General features: G+C 43.8%; 5 protein-coding genes across 5 annotated transcripts; 3 read left to right on the top strand and 2 right to left on the bottom strand.

The window, feature by feature from the left end:
- The first annotated feature begins 12 nt into the window (after positions 1-12).
- FA14DRAFT_65171 (putative 3-hydroxybutyryl-CoA dehydrogenase) lies at positions 13-1044 on the top strand. The gene has a single exon (XM_025502640.1). It carries the CDS (start codon positions 65-67, stop codon positions 995-997), a length of 933 nt encoding a protein of 310 aa, XP_025354070.1. The 5' UTR covers positions 13-64; the 3' UTR covers positions 998-1044.
- FA14DRAFT_65170 (uncharacterized protein) lies at positions 1045-2176 on the bottom strand. Its single transcript, XM_025502639.1, has one exon. It carries the CDS (start codon positions 2121-2123, stop codon positions 1092-1094), a length of 1032 nt encoding a protein of 343 aa, XP_025354069.1. The 5' UTR covers positions 2124-2176; the 3' UTR covers positions 1045-1091.
- A 162-nt stretch (positions 2177-2338) lies between these two features.
- FA14DRAFT_161452 (Pet127-domain-containing protein) lies at positions 2339-5413 on the bottom strand. The gene has a single exon (XM_025499130.1). The coding sequence runs from the start codon at positions 5348-5350 to the stop codon at positions 2399-2401; it is 2952 nt and encodes a 983-aa protein (XP_025354068.1). The 5' UTR covers positions 5351-5413; the 3' UTR covers positions 2339-2398.
- Positions 5414-5627: 214 nt separating this feature from the next.
- On the top strand, positions 5628-12252 carry FA14DRAFT_161451 (uncharacterized protein). Its single transcript, XM_025499129.1, has one exon. It carries the CDS (start codon positions 5655-5657, stop codon positions 12189-12191), a length of 6537 nt encoding a protein of 2178 aa, XP_025354067.1. The 5' UTR covers positions 5628-5654; the 3' UTR covers positions 12192-12252.
- A 2109-nt stretch (positions 12253-14361) lies between these two features.
- FA14DRAFT_111499 (SET domain-containing protein) lies at positions 14362-15201 on the top strand (the record flags this gene model as incomplete). The annotated part of the gene is made up of 1 exon (XM_025495945.1): positions 14362-15201. A coding segment is annotated over one exon (840 nt), but the record flags the coding sequence as incomplete, so codon positions are not given.
- Positions 15202-15594: the final 393 nt, after the last annotated feature.

Here is a 15594-nt window from a genome sequence, read left to right as displayed (position 1 = left end):
TTTAAATAAGATCCGGGGAAAGGCAATAAATCATACATCTTCCTTTCATTCAACTAACACAAAAATGTCGATCAAACATGGTATCAAAACATTGGCAGTGGTGGGAGCTTCAGGTCAAATGGGAAATGGAATAGCATACGTAGCAGCAACAAAAGCACAAATTCCACGCATTCTAATTTGTGATCAATCTGATGCTCAATTGGATAAAGGATTAGCATTCTTTGATAAATTATTGGCAAAAGATGTATCCAAAGGTAAACTTACACAAGATGATGCTGATCGTGCAAGAGCAAGTTTGACGAAAGCACCAGGCGGGGCAGCATCTTTGGCTGAAATCCACCAAGATGGTCCACCGGATATGGTAATCGAAGCAGCAACAGAGAACCTAAACATCAAACAAAGCATCTTCAAAACATTAGCAAGCACACTTCCACTTTCAACAATCTTGGCCACAAATACAAGTAGTATCAGTGTTTCAAAAATTGCCGCAAGTGCAGTACCAGAAAATGCAAAAGCAGGAAGTCCAGAAGCATGGCAAAGTCCGGCAAGAACGTTGGGTTTGCATTTCTTCAATCCAGTTCCAGTGATGAAATTGGTGGAGCTTATCCCTGCACTCCAAACAAGCAAAGATGTTACCGATCGTGCAAGAGCATTCGCAGAAGCATGCGGCAAAACAATCACAGTCAGTGCAGATACTCCAGGTTTCGTAAGTAATAGACTTTTGATACCTTTCATCAATGAAGCTGTAATGGCATTGGAATCTGGCGTGGCTACAAAGGAAGATATCGATACGACACTCAAATTGGGGATGAACCACCCTATGGGTCCTTTGCAATTGGCTGATTTCATCGGTCTTGATACATGCTACTATATCGGTGAAGTTCTCCTACGTGAGACAGGAGACTCCAAATATAGACCTTCAGTACTCTTGGGAAGAATGGTCGACGCAGGATGGCTTGGTAAGAAGAGCGGAAAGGGTTTCTACGACTACAATTAATGATGGCAGTATACACTCGTAATAAATCACATAGATCATTATCCTTATTAGCTAAATAGAGTACAAAGGACGGCAGTCTTTTGGGGTATACAATTTAAGACCAGCCGCTAGATAGATGTGCAAGACGTTGAGCAGCATCAGTCCAAGCTTTCGGAATAGATGCGTTTTGTTGTGGTTTATTTGATTGTTTCTTTTGTGGCTTTTGTTCAGCGATACGACCATCAATAATTTTCACTCCGGGTACACGGGCCGAGAGGTCGCTTTGACCTGCCATCAAAAACGGTTTCAGTATGCTTTCCGCTTTCAGCGACCAGATCCCTGTGTCTACGGGGGCCATACCATTCGAATGAGCATTACCGTTTGTGTGAGAGCGAGACTTTATTTTGGCAATCGGAAGAACGAGGAATATAAGTAGACCACTTGATTTACGTATCCTTGCTACTTCAGCATGATATTTTTCCAGTGCGCTAGACAAGTGTTGATCGTCTTGAATAGATTGAGCCGAAGCTGTGAGTGTGTTTCCATTGATGCTAGACCGTAGATGCGGTACAGGTGAACTTGCCCTAGGCGTTTTGTCTCCGTCTACTGTGTCGTTATCCTCATCCATTTCATCGTCAAACAATGCCAGATCCGCATTTGTATCATTGGTTTCAAATGTTTCAAACATTACCTCGCAATGTGCATCACAGGCCAATGCCCTGGCCAGCGATAGCCGTCCCTCCTCTTTTCCATATTCTAGCACCCTCCTGGCATCAAATCCTTCAATATGTCCGAATAAGTCACTTATCCGGTCCAAGCTGTCATGATTAAAGTCGGATGTGTTGCTCGTTCCAACAGGCGGAAGGATCAAAGTGATGACGTAATTTGCTGATAAAGTTGTAAGAAGAGATTCCAATAATCTCAAATTGGCAGGTGAATGAGTGAACGTTGGCGGTATAGACAGTGATAGTGATGGTCGCGGTCCTTTCTTTTTTGATAAGATACTTGAACCAGGGCCATTGTCCTTTTTCGAGTCATTTCCCGATGTGAATGTTGTAAATGCATAATACCCTAATCCAGCCAATGCTATCGCACCTCCTATGGCAGCAAAAGTACGATTTCGATTACGTCTCGAAGAGGATGCCATCCTTTTCGATCTTGATATGATATTGTGGGATGATGATAAGAGGTCATTTGCTCCGCATCCAACAATAAAAAGCTTAAGATTCCCAAAGCGCAGCGCCTTAATTAACGCGTATCTGAAATAATCATCCCAAAGCACACGCACTTTATCTGAGCCTCTTGTGCAACATTGCCGATTAACCGGTTATGACTTTATGAACAGACCCAAAGTATGAAATGCAATGATGTTAATTAAACTTGTATGAATGGTGTATAAAGTACAATAAAACACAACCCTTTCTATCCTCGCCTCTCGTACAACTCCAACTTATCCGTCTTTTCTCTTTCATCTTTATCTTGCTGTCCTAATCTTGCCAATCTTCTTAGCCTCTTGACCCGTTTTGTTTCTCTAACCCATTTCTGTTGAGATCCCTTGTCTTGTGCGATTGGTCTTTCGGGAATATCAGCACGAGCTGTTACATCATCACCATTATCAACGCTTGCTAAATGAATTTGTTCGTCAGTTGCTGATTCACTTTGACTTTCTTCAACTTCTTGCTCTTCTAACATGCGAACAGCTTCTGCTTCTTGCGAACTAACATCATCCGTTACTCCCAAAACAACCTGACCCGGTGCAGGCGGCATTCCAGCCGCTTTTCCAGTTCTTCGATCTTCCAAAAATTTCTCCAATGCTTCAGGATTTTTGGATAGCTGCAATTCACGTTCTCGCTCCCGTTCATTCAATGCTTCGACGTTCGGCAACAAAAGCGCTGCAAGATTGGTTTGACGTTTTCGAACCTTCTGTAGTTTTGCTTCAGTTTCTTCCTCTGTTAATTCTGAACGTGGCGTAATGCGATATTCTACCTTCCACTCCAATGGAGGCAGTTCCAACCTTTCCCTTCGTGCAATCTCATCTTCTCGGCTCACATCGATGCTATACCCTTTTGGCTGAGAGAAATTGACGGGACCATGAACCAAAGCGCCTGAAAGGTATCGATCAACGTGAACTTCAAGTAGAAGGGTTTTGCTATTTCCCATTTTCTTTTCTCCTTCGGTCGATTCACTTTGCTCACCGCTTTCCGGCGTGACGAAGACCAATAAATGCGATTCTTCTCTTCCCAAAGGATCATTTTGAGCGTCCATTGTGATCTTAAGTGTGTCATCAGGGAAATAGGAAGTTGCTGCATCCAGAACTTTTTCCAACATTCCAATCGACAAGCGGAACGCCTGTTCGGCCATCTCTTCACTGGAAAATAATCTCTGAGCTAGTTCTTCGCGAGAGAGGTATTGGAATCCAAACATGGTAGATGTGCTATGATAAGCCACCATGATACCGTCCATATTACCAATGCGTGCTTGGAAGTAATATTTAAGTAATGTGCCCCGAGACATATCCCACAATTCACGTTCAAAGCTTTCTTGAACGCCAGTGTTATGTCTGATCATGTAACCTGATGATTCTACCCAATTTGCTCTATCCTGTCGAACAGCAATCACTGCACGTGTTTTAAGATCAAATGTCCTTCTTGGTAGCCGATCATCGCTACAGTCCAATTGCGATCGCATCATAAACTTGTCGGTCTTTGAGTAGTAATATGCCTCCTTTTTCGTCTTCTCCTCTTCCGACAATTTATGACTGTTGATTCGCAAGTACTTTTCGTATTCTTCAGTATCACTTGTCAGTAGCTTTTCCACACTTTTACCCAACTGTGTCAAGACGTAATTATTATTCTCCTTTCCACCTTCTGATTTATCATTGTCCACGGCATAGCGTACGCTTTTCTCTTGACTTCCGTCCAATGCTTCATCCTCAAACCTACGCAAAAGTGAGGCGGCCGGTAGCGTTGCACCAAAGCTGAAGCCTTTGGGTAAATGTTGGAAACCTTCTGTGAATCCTGTCAAAGGAGGATGCTTCCAAGATGAGATGCAAAAGTAGACGTGACTCAATAATGCTGTCAAGCTACTTGTACTGCCCGAATATCGTTTTGCATGCTTTTGTGTCAACTTTGCTAGCTCTTCGTCTATACTGGATGTGAGATAAGGCGGTAATGCTGAATAATCGAACAGATCCACGTCGTATAGATTACGGATTTCTGGGTCAAAGTTGTATATTCCACTCCTTTCATCACGCAGCCAGTGAATACCCGGATTGAACAAGACCCTATCCAGACCATGTGACAGTGTAGCCACATCCATCTTTCTCAGAGGCTCAACTTCTTCGATCCCTATTTCTTTCGAAGATATAATACCACCAATGGGTGTCGTCCATTTCGCTTCTTCGTGCCACTGATCGTATTGTGGCGAGCCTACCGAAGGAATATGTTCAGAAGGAAGGTAATCCCCAATATTTCTATCGCCTACTTCCATCGCTTTTTCGTTGGGTCGTACGATTCTAGCCTTCTCCATTGCATCACCTGTCAGAAGGGTCGTCGGTCGGTAATTTTTATCATCCCCGTCACGAATAGACTTTGGCGGACGTTTCTCTGCGGGTTGAGCATGCTGACTTGAATCGCTGTTCTGCTTCGAGTGTTCAGCTCCTTTAGATTGTCGAATTTCCTGAAAGTGACTGGCTTCTTTCGAATTGCTCGATACGCTTTGCTGGCTGTACTTCTCCTTGTTTGATTCGGGCACCTTAAGATCAGGATAAAGGTACTTTGTACTTTGCGGCTTCTTCTCGTTCAAGAATTCAGGATTTGTACTTGAAATGGCTTCCTTGACAAGTTTCTTCAAGCCTGACCTCTTACCTTTCATGGCCTCACGCTTGGATTTCTTCCGTGTTTCTTTGGGCGGCTGCTCATCATCTTGCTCTTTCGCCGGTTCACTTCCGGTCCGCAATGCAGAAAGAACTCTTGACCATAAAGATTTACCTTTTTCATCGCTTGCTTGTTCTACTTTTGAGGAATCCCCTTTGCTTTTGATCGATCTCTCTTTCGCTTTTCTTGCATTTTCAGTCTGCTCTTCGATAGCTTTGGTTAATTGACCTGCTAATCCTTTCCGCCTTCTTCTTGATCTTATCTCCTGGGCGCTTGTGATTGACTTACTTCGATGAAGGCGTTTCCTCTTTATTGATTCATTGTATCTTGCTGTATTATGAAAACCAGCATATCTATAATCAGGTATTATCCGATTCTGACTTTGAGGATATAATGATGCACGGGTCGCTATCAGAAAGGCTGTAGGCAGGATATCCGATTGTTTCTTATATCTCTGGACAGCTTGGCGAGCCAGTATCCCCCTGGCATTTGAATACATATCCTTCTCCCTTCCAAGTACGATAGGGTGATGATGTTCGAGTCTAAACCTTGGTAGAATGTATGCTACTTTGTGATTACAAAATCATAATTTTTGAACAAGAAATTCTTCTGCCTGAACTCCACTAAAAATTAAGGAACCGAGAGGTCCATGGAAAACGCGTAAAGAAGGGAAGAAATATTATGCACTGCACGTGAAGATGAGATTTTGATAATTTTTGGTAATTTAAAGCTAAAAAACTTGAATTGGAAGAAAGTGTAACATTGACCTATTACCATTATCATCCTCATTCAAATAGTCAAACATGGCATCCTCGCTTGCTTCTCAGCTTGCGCAGGTACGTTCTCATAATGCCGGTCGATTGGCAGGCGGAAAAGCAGCTCAAAGAGTGCAGGCAAAATCTTACCTCTTTCCTGCTTCAGTAGCCTCTTCGCAAGATTATCAAACTTTACATGGTTTAGCTTTGAATGGTTGGGATGAATTATCAGCAGAAGATGCATCTTTTAACAAATGGAACGATGCAACAGGTGCGGCGGATCTTCTATTTGGAGACGATAGTAAAGATCTGGACAGATTAACAAAGACAAAAGAGGAAAATGCAGGTATCGATGACGCTATCTCCGATCTTCTTTATCTCATCGGAGACCGACTTTTGGACAGAAGTGCTGGAAAGTGCATCGAATGGCTAATAAGAAGATTTCGTGCTCATGAATACAATGTGGAAACACTCTTGAGTGCATTCATCCCCTTTCACGAATCGGCAGAATTTGCACGCATGCTCGGCATTCTAGAACTGAAGGACAAGCCGCATTTCGCCTTTTTACTTCCTATTCAAAAGCAAGCAGTCCCTCTACCTTCTTCAGTACTATTGTCCGCCTTGTTGGCTCCTCCTTCTACTACATCCAGTTCGGTCACATTACGTTGGGTCATGGGGCTCGTTCAACGTAAGCCTGCTTCTTCACGATTGCACTCCTTTCAACGCCATAGGCATACCGTTCTGTCTTTTTGGCTTTCTACAATCGTAAAACTATGCTCTTTATGGTCTGGATCAGATGACATGCAACTTCGAATGGGATTGACTAGAAACTTGAACAAGAGGGTGGAATCGCGTGATGATGATGCACAACTTTTGCTCACAATTCTATTGCCTGCCGTATTGGAATTTACCTCAAGCACAGACGTTGAGAAGGAGGCTAGCATCTATGGTTCAATGGCAATCTGTGCAATTGCAAACGCATTCAGTCTCAGCTTTGAAGCCGGTTCACGAATCATTTCCAGCTTGGCTTCCACTTCGATTAAAAAGGCAAAGGGAAGGACTGCAATCTTGGTCGCAATTGCATGCGTTGTACAACAAGTCACAAAAGATCTTATCTCAACACATACAAATGATGATTTGCGAACCGCTCCTAAACTCATTCAACCAACCGTTGCGCTAAAGCTTTCCCATCTACTTCTGGCCGATCTCTCGTTTACGAATGAGGCAGCATCATATGATCTCGACCCTTTCTTCTTACAGCTTTTGTTCGGTCTAACAGACGCTGCTGTGAAAGGACAAGAAGAAACACACATTCAAGGTGCCATGGAAGCTATACTCGGTGGCCAAAAGGCAATCGGAGACAGATCAGCAGTCAGGGCGGTCAGCTATATGTTGGAACAATGCCAAGAGAAAAAGGTATCAGCACTTATCGAAGTGATTTCACGTATTCGTCAAAGGCACCCTCGTTTGATCGAAGGAGCTTTCAAAAATGCAACAAAGGACATATCCAACGAAAAGCGTGCAAAGCTGGATTCGTTAATGGGTGCAATCCTTGCTCAAGCAGCAGGCGCAACAGCTGAAGGAACGATGGAGGAAAAGGAAGATGCGATCGTTTGGTTGGGCATGCAAGACGCCGATCCTACTAGCCGATTAACATCTCTGCGAACGCTTCTGAGAAATGTTCAAGCAGGAAAGGCTGTCGCAAAAGACAAATTCGTTCAGGATTCGCTAGCTTCGATGCTCTCTGATGATAATGCAGATATCGTTGGCGCTCTCTATGCTGAACATGAACTCTTGTTGCAAAGTCTCGGTGTAAACGGAATCGTAGAGGAAGTTCAAAAAGCTCTTCATCATACGGATGGAGATGCAAAATTCTCCAGAAGTGTTACATTATTGCATATCCGCTTCTTAGCCGAAAAGTTGATTGGAGAAAGCCTCGCAAGCGAAGATGAACAATGGGACATCTGGTTCAATATACTCTGGCCAAAATTACTTCTTTTCAAAAAGAGTCGCAAAAGTGGTCAAGCATACTATGCGGCATTAGCAGAAGCTTTCTCAGGCAAAACCTTAAAGAATCTCAACGTGATCGCTTCCCGCATAAAGGAGGTGAGCGACTCTGTCTTGCCTCACATTAATGACGAGAATTTGGCCAAAGCGAATGAAAGCTTGGTGGACAATCTTGCAAGACACATGGCAACGTCAGAAGAGGCGGATTGTGAATTTCTCATCACAGTGGCACTGCCTTCACGAGGTGATACATCATCATCGCCTTTGTCCAGCCGACTCTTGGCTTTGTTGACATTAGGCTCTTTGCTGAGAAACTTGCAAGCCGAGAAATGCGAACGTGTCTGCACAAAGATTGTAGCACGATTGCAAGCGCAAGACGGATCTTACGGTCGTTTAGAGGACTACGAAGAGCAGACGGTGTACGAAGCTATCTACAGCAAGCCTGCATCAGAAAGAACTTTGGGTAAAGTGTACATTAATCTATTCTTGGAGCTAGCAAAGCATACTCCGATTGTGGAAACACACTTTTTGGACTCGACAAGTTCTGGTGCAACAGTCTCGAGACTTTTTGCCATCATTATCACGCACTTGACTTCTGAATTGCGATTGGTAAATTTGATTATTGAATCACTTTTACCTCGTATGCATGATCGTGCATTGGCGTTCCTTGCTTCGATCTGGACAGCATCACAAGACGATCAGCTATACCACAATGCCGAAGTGCGACTTATGTCTCTTAAATATGCGCACGCCTTCTTGAATGCGCATGCTCGAAGCTCGAATTTGTCAGATTATCAGACCATAGTCCCAGCGTTCATGGTTGCACTTCATGATGGAGAAAAGACTATTAGGGTGGAATGCCTCTCTTCGTTACAGACATTACAAGCTATAGCAACAAGCATTGATCCAAAGGCGAACGGATCAGAGACGGAAACCATCTACGGTTACGATGTCATTTATGGTCCTCAAACGGCAGTCTCGCTTTCTTATCTTGATCTTCAAGACGTACGAGAGTTCTTACAAGGTATCGTTCAAGCTCGTCAATCATTTGTCAATGATTCCGAATATTTGGCGCCTTGGATGAATCATCATTTGACGGTGAACGTGAAGGAGGATGGAAAGAAAGTCGTTGCACATAAAGGAGCTATTATCCACTACCTTTCTACTCATATACTCTGCTGGGACAATCTCCGCTCGCGTTTATTCCTGTTGGAGAGCTTATCCGGTGTCAGTCATGAGCGTAAACTATTGACCCTGCAGCCGCTCCTCGAGAAAAGTCTGCATGATCCAGCATCTTCATCTGCTTTACAGAAACAATTGCTCGGTCTTTATGACAAGAGCGTCAAATCCATGATCAAATCAGACTCGCAAGGTGTTTGGACTTTGTTCAAATTTGCCATCGAAGGTGCATCAAGACAAGCTCAGATTTGTGCTGCTTCGGCTCTACAGTCTCAAGTCTTTTCAATCTTGCCTCGCGAGAAGCAAAGAGAGATCACGTTGTTCCTCGCTAATCTGATTGCGAATTCTGCAGTAGCAATGCCAAGAGAGATTCGCACTTGCTTATACACTCTACCCGTGCAACCCGACATGATCGCATCGATCTTCTCTGAACTTCGCAAAACTATCACGGAAGCACTTTTGTCTCGCGGCCAGCCTGCCAATAAGCGTAATCGCATTGATGCTGGCGAACAACAGGAAGGTCCCGGAATTGCATCGCTTTCTACTTTGACTGAACTTTTGGAAGCTACTCTATCCCGCAAGCCTGAAGCAAGTACGCAATTAGTCGCAGAATTGTTCGAATGCGCTCGATTGGGCACAGAATTGCACTTGGCCAACATCAGCACGAGTGCGGAACATGTGATGCAAGTAGCGATGAGCAACCTGACTATCTTGTGTGGATCGATGGATGCAAATTTGACCGCTGAAGTACTCGATCCATTACGAATCGATCTTTTGATTAACGTAGTCAAGACACCTTGTCGTCCGTACACTTTCCAGCAAGCTTTGGACCTCTTGGCCTTAATCGGAAGAGTATCACCCGATTTATTGGTGCATCATTCTATGCCCATCTTTACATTTGTGGGAAGCACTATGCTTCAACGTGATGACGAGCACAGTTTCACTGTGATTGAGCGCACATTACAAAGTATTCTACCACCAGTCGTCGCAGATATTCAACGGAAACAATCGCAGGGATCACAAAAGAAGAATGGTCTGACGGGAAGAGATGCATCTTTATCACTTTTACAAGCTGCACGTCCTCTTCTCTGCGTCTTCACCGATGCTGCTACGCACGTTCCCAGACATCGCCGACAAAACTTCTTCCATCTGTTGGCTAGCGTAATGGGAATGGACGATTTCCTTTCGCCTGTGTGTCTCTTGTTGGTCGATCGACAAGCGTACAAGGTAGCAAAACAGATGACGGATGATGAGGCAGCCTCTGCTTTGCAATTACCTTTATCACTGTTCGAACGTGCTCAAGATGCAAAGAATAGAAAGCAAGCAGCAATTGACATTCAATTCTCAGTCTTGGCCGAAGTATGGAATGAAGCTATGCGTACATGGCAACATCGATCTATGGACCCGATTGAAATGCAAGAGCATGTCTTCTTGGATTGCGTCCGTCACATCGATACTGAACATGAAGGACGAAAGACCGATCCGATCAAGCGGATCATTGCTCTGCTTCGTTTCAGCAAATTTGCCGTTTTCGATAATCGTAGTACATTTGAAGAAGAACGTGAAGTAGAAGATGAAGACGATCGCAAGAAGCGTGACTCAATCCTGCACAACATTATCCAAAATGCGATCCTCTTGACCCGTGTTGATAACGTTGCTGTAGCCTCAGCATCACAAGAAGCACTGGACGAAGTGATGACAATTGTTTCAGTTTCTACATTGAAGCACGTTGTCAACTCTTTGGTACACAGTAAAGACGCCTTGTCCAAGCGCAGTGGATTGCAAATCTTTGCTAATGCCATGGGGGCAATGATGAAGACTGAGCGCAGACAAGCATCCGACTTCACTCCAAGTGTAATACAAGTCTGCTCTGGCCTGTTTGAAAGCTCTGTTGAAGACCAAGTAATTGCTTTAGATACGCTATTGGCCGTTTGCGAGCAACCAGAATCAAAGGAACATTCAGCCTTATCGGAAACCCTCTCAAGAATTGGCAAATTATCCTTGCAATCAGCACGACAAGGTAATTCCTTGGTAAGTGAACGTGCTTTGGATGTTTTGCGCAAGATGGGCGAAACACTTGGACCTCGTTTGATTCCCAAATTGGCAGAATTGGTACAATTATGCAAAAGCCTCATCAAACGTGATGGCTTGCCTACGAATGAAGATGCAAAACATCAACAAGAAGGTGCGCTGTCGGTCTTTGTTGCATTGTTGAGATCAGTACCAACTTTCATGTCTTCGCATTTGTCGGGTATTTTTAACTTGTTGATCGAAACGCCAATCGTTGCAAAATCAAGCGGAGCAAAGAAGGTCTTGGCGAACATTGTGAAATTCATCGATGCTGGTGAAGTATTACAAGCAACTTTTGATGTTCATAATGCAGCGTTGGCCAAGGCAGGCTCAGAGGATTTGACTGATGTGCACATGTTTGCTCTTGATGTTGTTCAATTATGCACACGTTCTATGGACAAACGCAAGACGACGAGCCACTACAAAGCCATTTTCCGCTTCTTGCTCGAATGCTTTGATGTGCGTCGCAAGCGTATGCTAGGAGAAAAGCAATGGACGAAGCTTTCGGATGAAGCTTTGGCTACGATTGAAGGCAAAACGGTTGGCGTTTTCGTACGATTGGTATTCCGATTGAATGAAACAACATTCAGACCGCTCTTTTTACGCTTGTGCGATTGGGCATTGGTTGATCTAGCGGAAGATGAGAATGAAGGCGATAATATTGGAGAGCAAGTGTATGCCCGTCAAACAGTTCTTTACAAAGCATTGAACGCACTTTTGGAAGAATTGGGCGAATTGATTTCACACTACTATGTCAATGTGTTGGATGCAACGATTGAAACACTGAACAATGGCAAAGTACTCCCCGAATCTCTTTGGGAGCCCATGTTGACCAGTGTCAAGCTCAGCTCAAAGGCTGATAAGGGCACATTCTGGAATCAAATGCGTGTGGATAAGATGTTGACCGCTTTAATTGCTCAATTGCGTATTCAAGGATCTCCTGCACTTTCTTCTTCAGCGATGGAACGTTTGTTAGCCGATACGGTTTGTTCCTTGTGTGCAACTGTGTCTGATGAAAATTGCATCAAGACAGCAAATTCGTCCTTGTTGGAAGTAGCAAGACAATTGACCACGCCTTCGATCTATTCCAATGATCGATCATCCAATCAAGTTCAACAACAATCACGTTTAGCTTCTATTCGAATCTTGGACCGTGTCTGGAGAACGAAAGGATGCGAAGATGGATTATTGACTTTGGTACCTGAGACGGTTCCAAGTATTGCAGAATTATTGCAAGAGAGCGATGAAGATATGCAACAGGTGATGAACGGACTCGTTTCTGCTATTGAAGAAATCTTAGGAGAAGGTTTGGATGCCTATCTTCAATAAAGAGAAACATGAAAATCTCAATTGTACTTTTATTTTTGCATGAAGAATTGATTGGTTGTAGTATATATGTTAAATCGTTGCTTTGACGATTGAACCGTGAATTGCTTTCATGAGCTGGCTTACCCTACTTCCAACGGTCGGTCACGTTTAGGAGATGCGGGCACACGCCATTTCGGTTTTTAGGAATTGGTCAGGCCAGTTCTCAGCCCCATCAAAGGACTGATCATGTGCTACAAACTTGGAGGAGTGTTTCAAGGAAACGCGTATATCATACGCGCTGCTAATTCCTTCAACGCGCCCGCACACACAGAGAGAGTGTAATGTTATATTACAAGCGGATCAAGCTTCTATTTGAATGAGTGAAGTTGTTTTTCTAAAAAGAGTGAGCTTTGAGTGCATTACTCCGTTGCATCACAGATCACGATAACATACAACACCATTCTCACCCTTTTTCACCGCTTAGCATCCTAGAGTTCGATCGATCATAAACACACTCTTTTCAGTAGTGTGAACATACACATCTCGACTATACGCCCCGTCCCATTCATCCTTTTTCGATTCGGACAACACATTTAGAGAACCAACTTGTTCTGCCGAGAGGCACAGAAGAAGTGCTTAGCATTCAACGTATTGACATCCTATCGACAAAATGCTACGAAGCTCGAGAGAAGGTAGAAAGCAAGCTGCACGATTTCATGCCAATTCTCCGTCCTCTTCATCTTCGATTGCCGTCTCTTCATTTTATAATGATCAAGGAACAACCAACAAGAACAACATCAATGGTGATGGCCATGAGAGTATAGATGTCACATTCGTTGATCGTGATGATACGGGGAACGATCAAAGCGCTAGTGAAAGACCACAAAGACGAAAATCAGGAAGAAGTGATGGTTTATTACGACCAAAAAGCAATGTTGCTAAGCATTCAGGTGATAAAGTAGAATCAAATCAATTTCGCTCTCAAGCAAATTCTGAAAGCACGTCTAAACCGTCATCTAGCACCAATAAATCACGCTGGAACGAATCAAACGGGTCCAGTTCAATTGCTTCAACAAGTGAACAACACGAAAGTAGTTCAACCGATATACCTGCATTCAATTGGACAACAGTTGCACCGTGGTCACGCGAAACGTCTCTTGATTCACTTTCAAGCGCTGATGCATCTTCCTTTTCTTCACCACCTTCAAGTCGTGCGCCTTTTGATTCAAAAACGATCGAAACTGGAATTCCACAATCAGCATTGGAGGCTGATGTGGAGATGCGTGAAGCTGTACAAAAGCCTGCATATACTAAAACAGCCGCTTGGGAGGATGTTTCAGATACAAGTAGTTTAACACAATTGGACTCTGTAGATGAAGATGCATCTTCTCTGTCGTCTGAAGAGGACGACGACAACGATCAATCCAACCTCGATCAATCGACATTCATCCAATCAGGCGATGAGAGAGAAGGGCAAAGCTCAAGCTCCATTTTATCTAGACGTCCGCAGAGAAAGGTCAGTAAGTCACTCAAACAAGTCGAGGCTGAGGAAGCACAAGCATTAACCCCAAATAGAAGAAAAGCAGGTACGGTTGGTTCGAATTCTTCTGCAACCTCATCACCCAATCATGAAAGAGTGGAATTGAAGGACAAACACGATTTGAATGAAGAAGTGCCTTCTCGCCTCAGTACACCATCAATTGTTGTTCGAGCTAGAAAGGCTCGAGATAGCAACAGTAATTCAGCATTAGATTCATCTAGAGATACACCAGGCCAGGTCGAGCAAGCTGGTACACCGACGTTCGGACGACCAAAGGGAACTACAAAGAGATTCTTGCTTGATCGAGCACTCGCTCATGGATCTTCAAAAGAACAGACGCAGAGCGCTCCTTCTTCCCCTTCACCTTCAAGAGTCTCTTTACGTAGCGCTGCCGGAGCAAAAGATCGCGTACCCACTTCTGTATCGAGTTCTGCTATTAATCATTTACGCGAGACGCTCTCGAAAAGTAATTCAGAGCCTTCAGAATCGCCCGTACCGAGCACATCAGCAAGACCAGAACAGAAAGATAACAAACCATCTTGGAAACGTAAGGTCTTCTTGACCAGTGGGTTATACTCTAACGATCACAAAGTGAACGAGAGTGCAAAGATACCATCGCGTAAGTCGTTGCATAATAGCAATCATCGATTATTGCAAGGAACATCACGACAACGAAATACAAATCATGTTTCAGCTTTTCCACTTCCAACAGATTTTGGCTATTGGGTGCTAACGGAGAATAAGGATTTCAGACTACCATACCCGATCTCACAAGAAATTGACGACATTCGATTGAAGATGGCATCTAAACGAAAACCTCCGCCGTACAAGCATATATCCTCCAATCGATACGTAAGTAGACCCAAATTGCCCGGCGAAATTATGATTTGTCAATGTCCTCCAACGGGTACATGTGATGAGACTTGCGTCAATCGTCAAACACAATATCTTTGTCATCCGAAACACTGTCCTTGTGGAGAACGTTGTACGAATGTTCAATTCGGGAAACGCAAGTCGATCAAAACAGAAGTGCATTATTATGGTGCTAGAGGATTTGGATTGCGAACCAAAGAGCCAATCGCAAAAGGACAATTCATTGATGAATACCGTGGAGAAGTGGTTGATTATAATGAAATGGTACGCAGAGTACGTGATCATTACAAAGACACGGGCAATTATTATTTGATGATTTATGATGCACCAGCTGGAGAGATGCTTGATGGTGGTTTGAAGGGTAACATTACACGTTATGCGAATCACTCTTGTGATCCAAATTGCGGTATTCAGAAGTGGCTCGTTTGCGGAACAGACGAACAAAGAGCGGGTGAATTTCAAGTTGCCCTTTTTGCTTCGCGTGACATCGCAGCTGGAGAAGAATTGACATACGATTATGGCTGGTCAGCATTTTCTCCCAAAACTGTTACAGGCGAAGCGGGAGAAGCATGTCATTGTGGCGCTGCAAATTGTTCAGGAGTTATGGGTGTGCGTAAATCTGCTACTGTTCCAAAAGGTACGGTTGTAGGTGGTAGTAAGGACAAGCAGAAGAAGAAAAAGAAGAAACGTCGTCCGCTTGCAAAAGCTGCCAAGAATGCAAGAAATGAAAATCCAGCTGTGATTCAAAAGCTGTCCGATAATGTAGAAGAGGCAAAAGGAAAGGATGAAACACCGATTCGAAAAATCAAATTGCCTGATGCCTTATTGAGCATTATTCCTGAAGAATATCGTACAAGCAATGAGATCCGCATCCCCAAAGCACTCTTGGACAGGGTGAAAGGAGATCTCAGTGCTGATGTTTCCACGCCTTTAGGACGTAAGAAATGGGAAAGAGCAGTTGCTGCGATCATTGAGTCTCACATCAATCAAGTCAAAGAGGCAGCACAAGCT

This window comes from Meira miltonrushii (genome assembly GCF_003144205.1).
Source record: "Meira miltonrushii strain MCA 3882 unplaced genomic scaffold FA14scaffold_3, whole genome shotgun sequence".
NCBI lineage: Eukaryota > Fungi > Basidiomycota > Exobasidiomycetes > Exobasidiales > Brachybasidiaceae > Meira > Meira miltonrushii.
Note: the sequence above shows the minus strand (reverse complement) of the source record. Positions and strands in the feature narration are given on the sequence as shown.

Excerpts from the sequence above, each read along its gene's own strand:
- FA14DRAFT_65170 (XM_025502639.1), bottom strand. The coding sequence starts at position 2,123 with ATGGCATCCTCTTCGAGACGTAATCGAAATCGTACTTTTGCTGCCATA.
- FA14DRAFT_65171 (XM_025502640.1), top strand. The coding sequence starts at position 65 with ATGTCGATCAAACATGGTATCAAAACATTGGCAGTGGTGGGAGCTTCA.
- FA14DRAFT_161451 (XM_025499129.1), top strand. The coding sequence starts at position 5,655 with ATGGCATCCTCGCTTGCTTCTCAGCTTGCGCAGGTACGTTCTCATAAT.
- FA14DRAFT_161452 (XM_025499130.1), bottom strand. The coding sequence starts at position 5,350 with ATGTATTCAAATGCCAGGGGGATACTGGCTCGCCAAGCTGTCCAGAGA.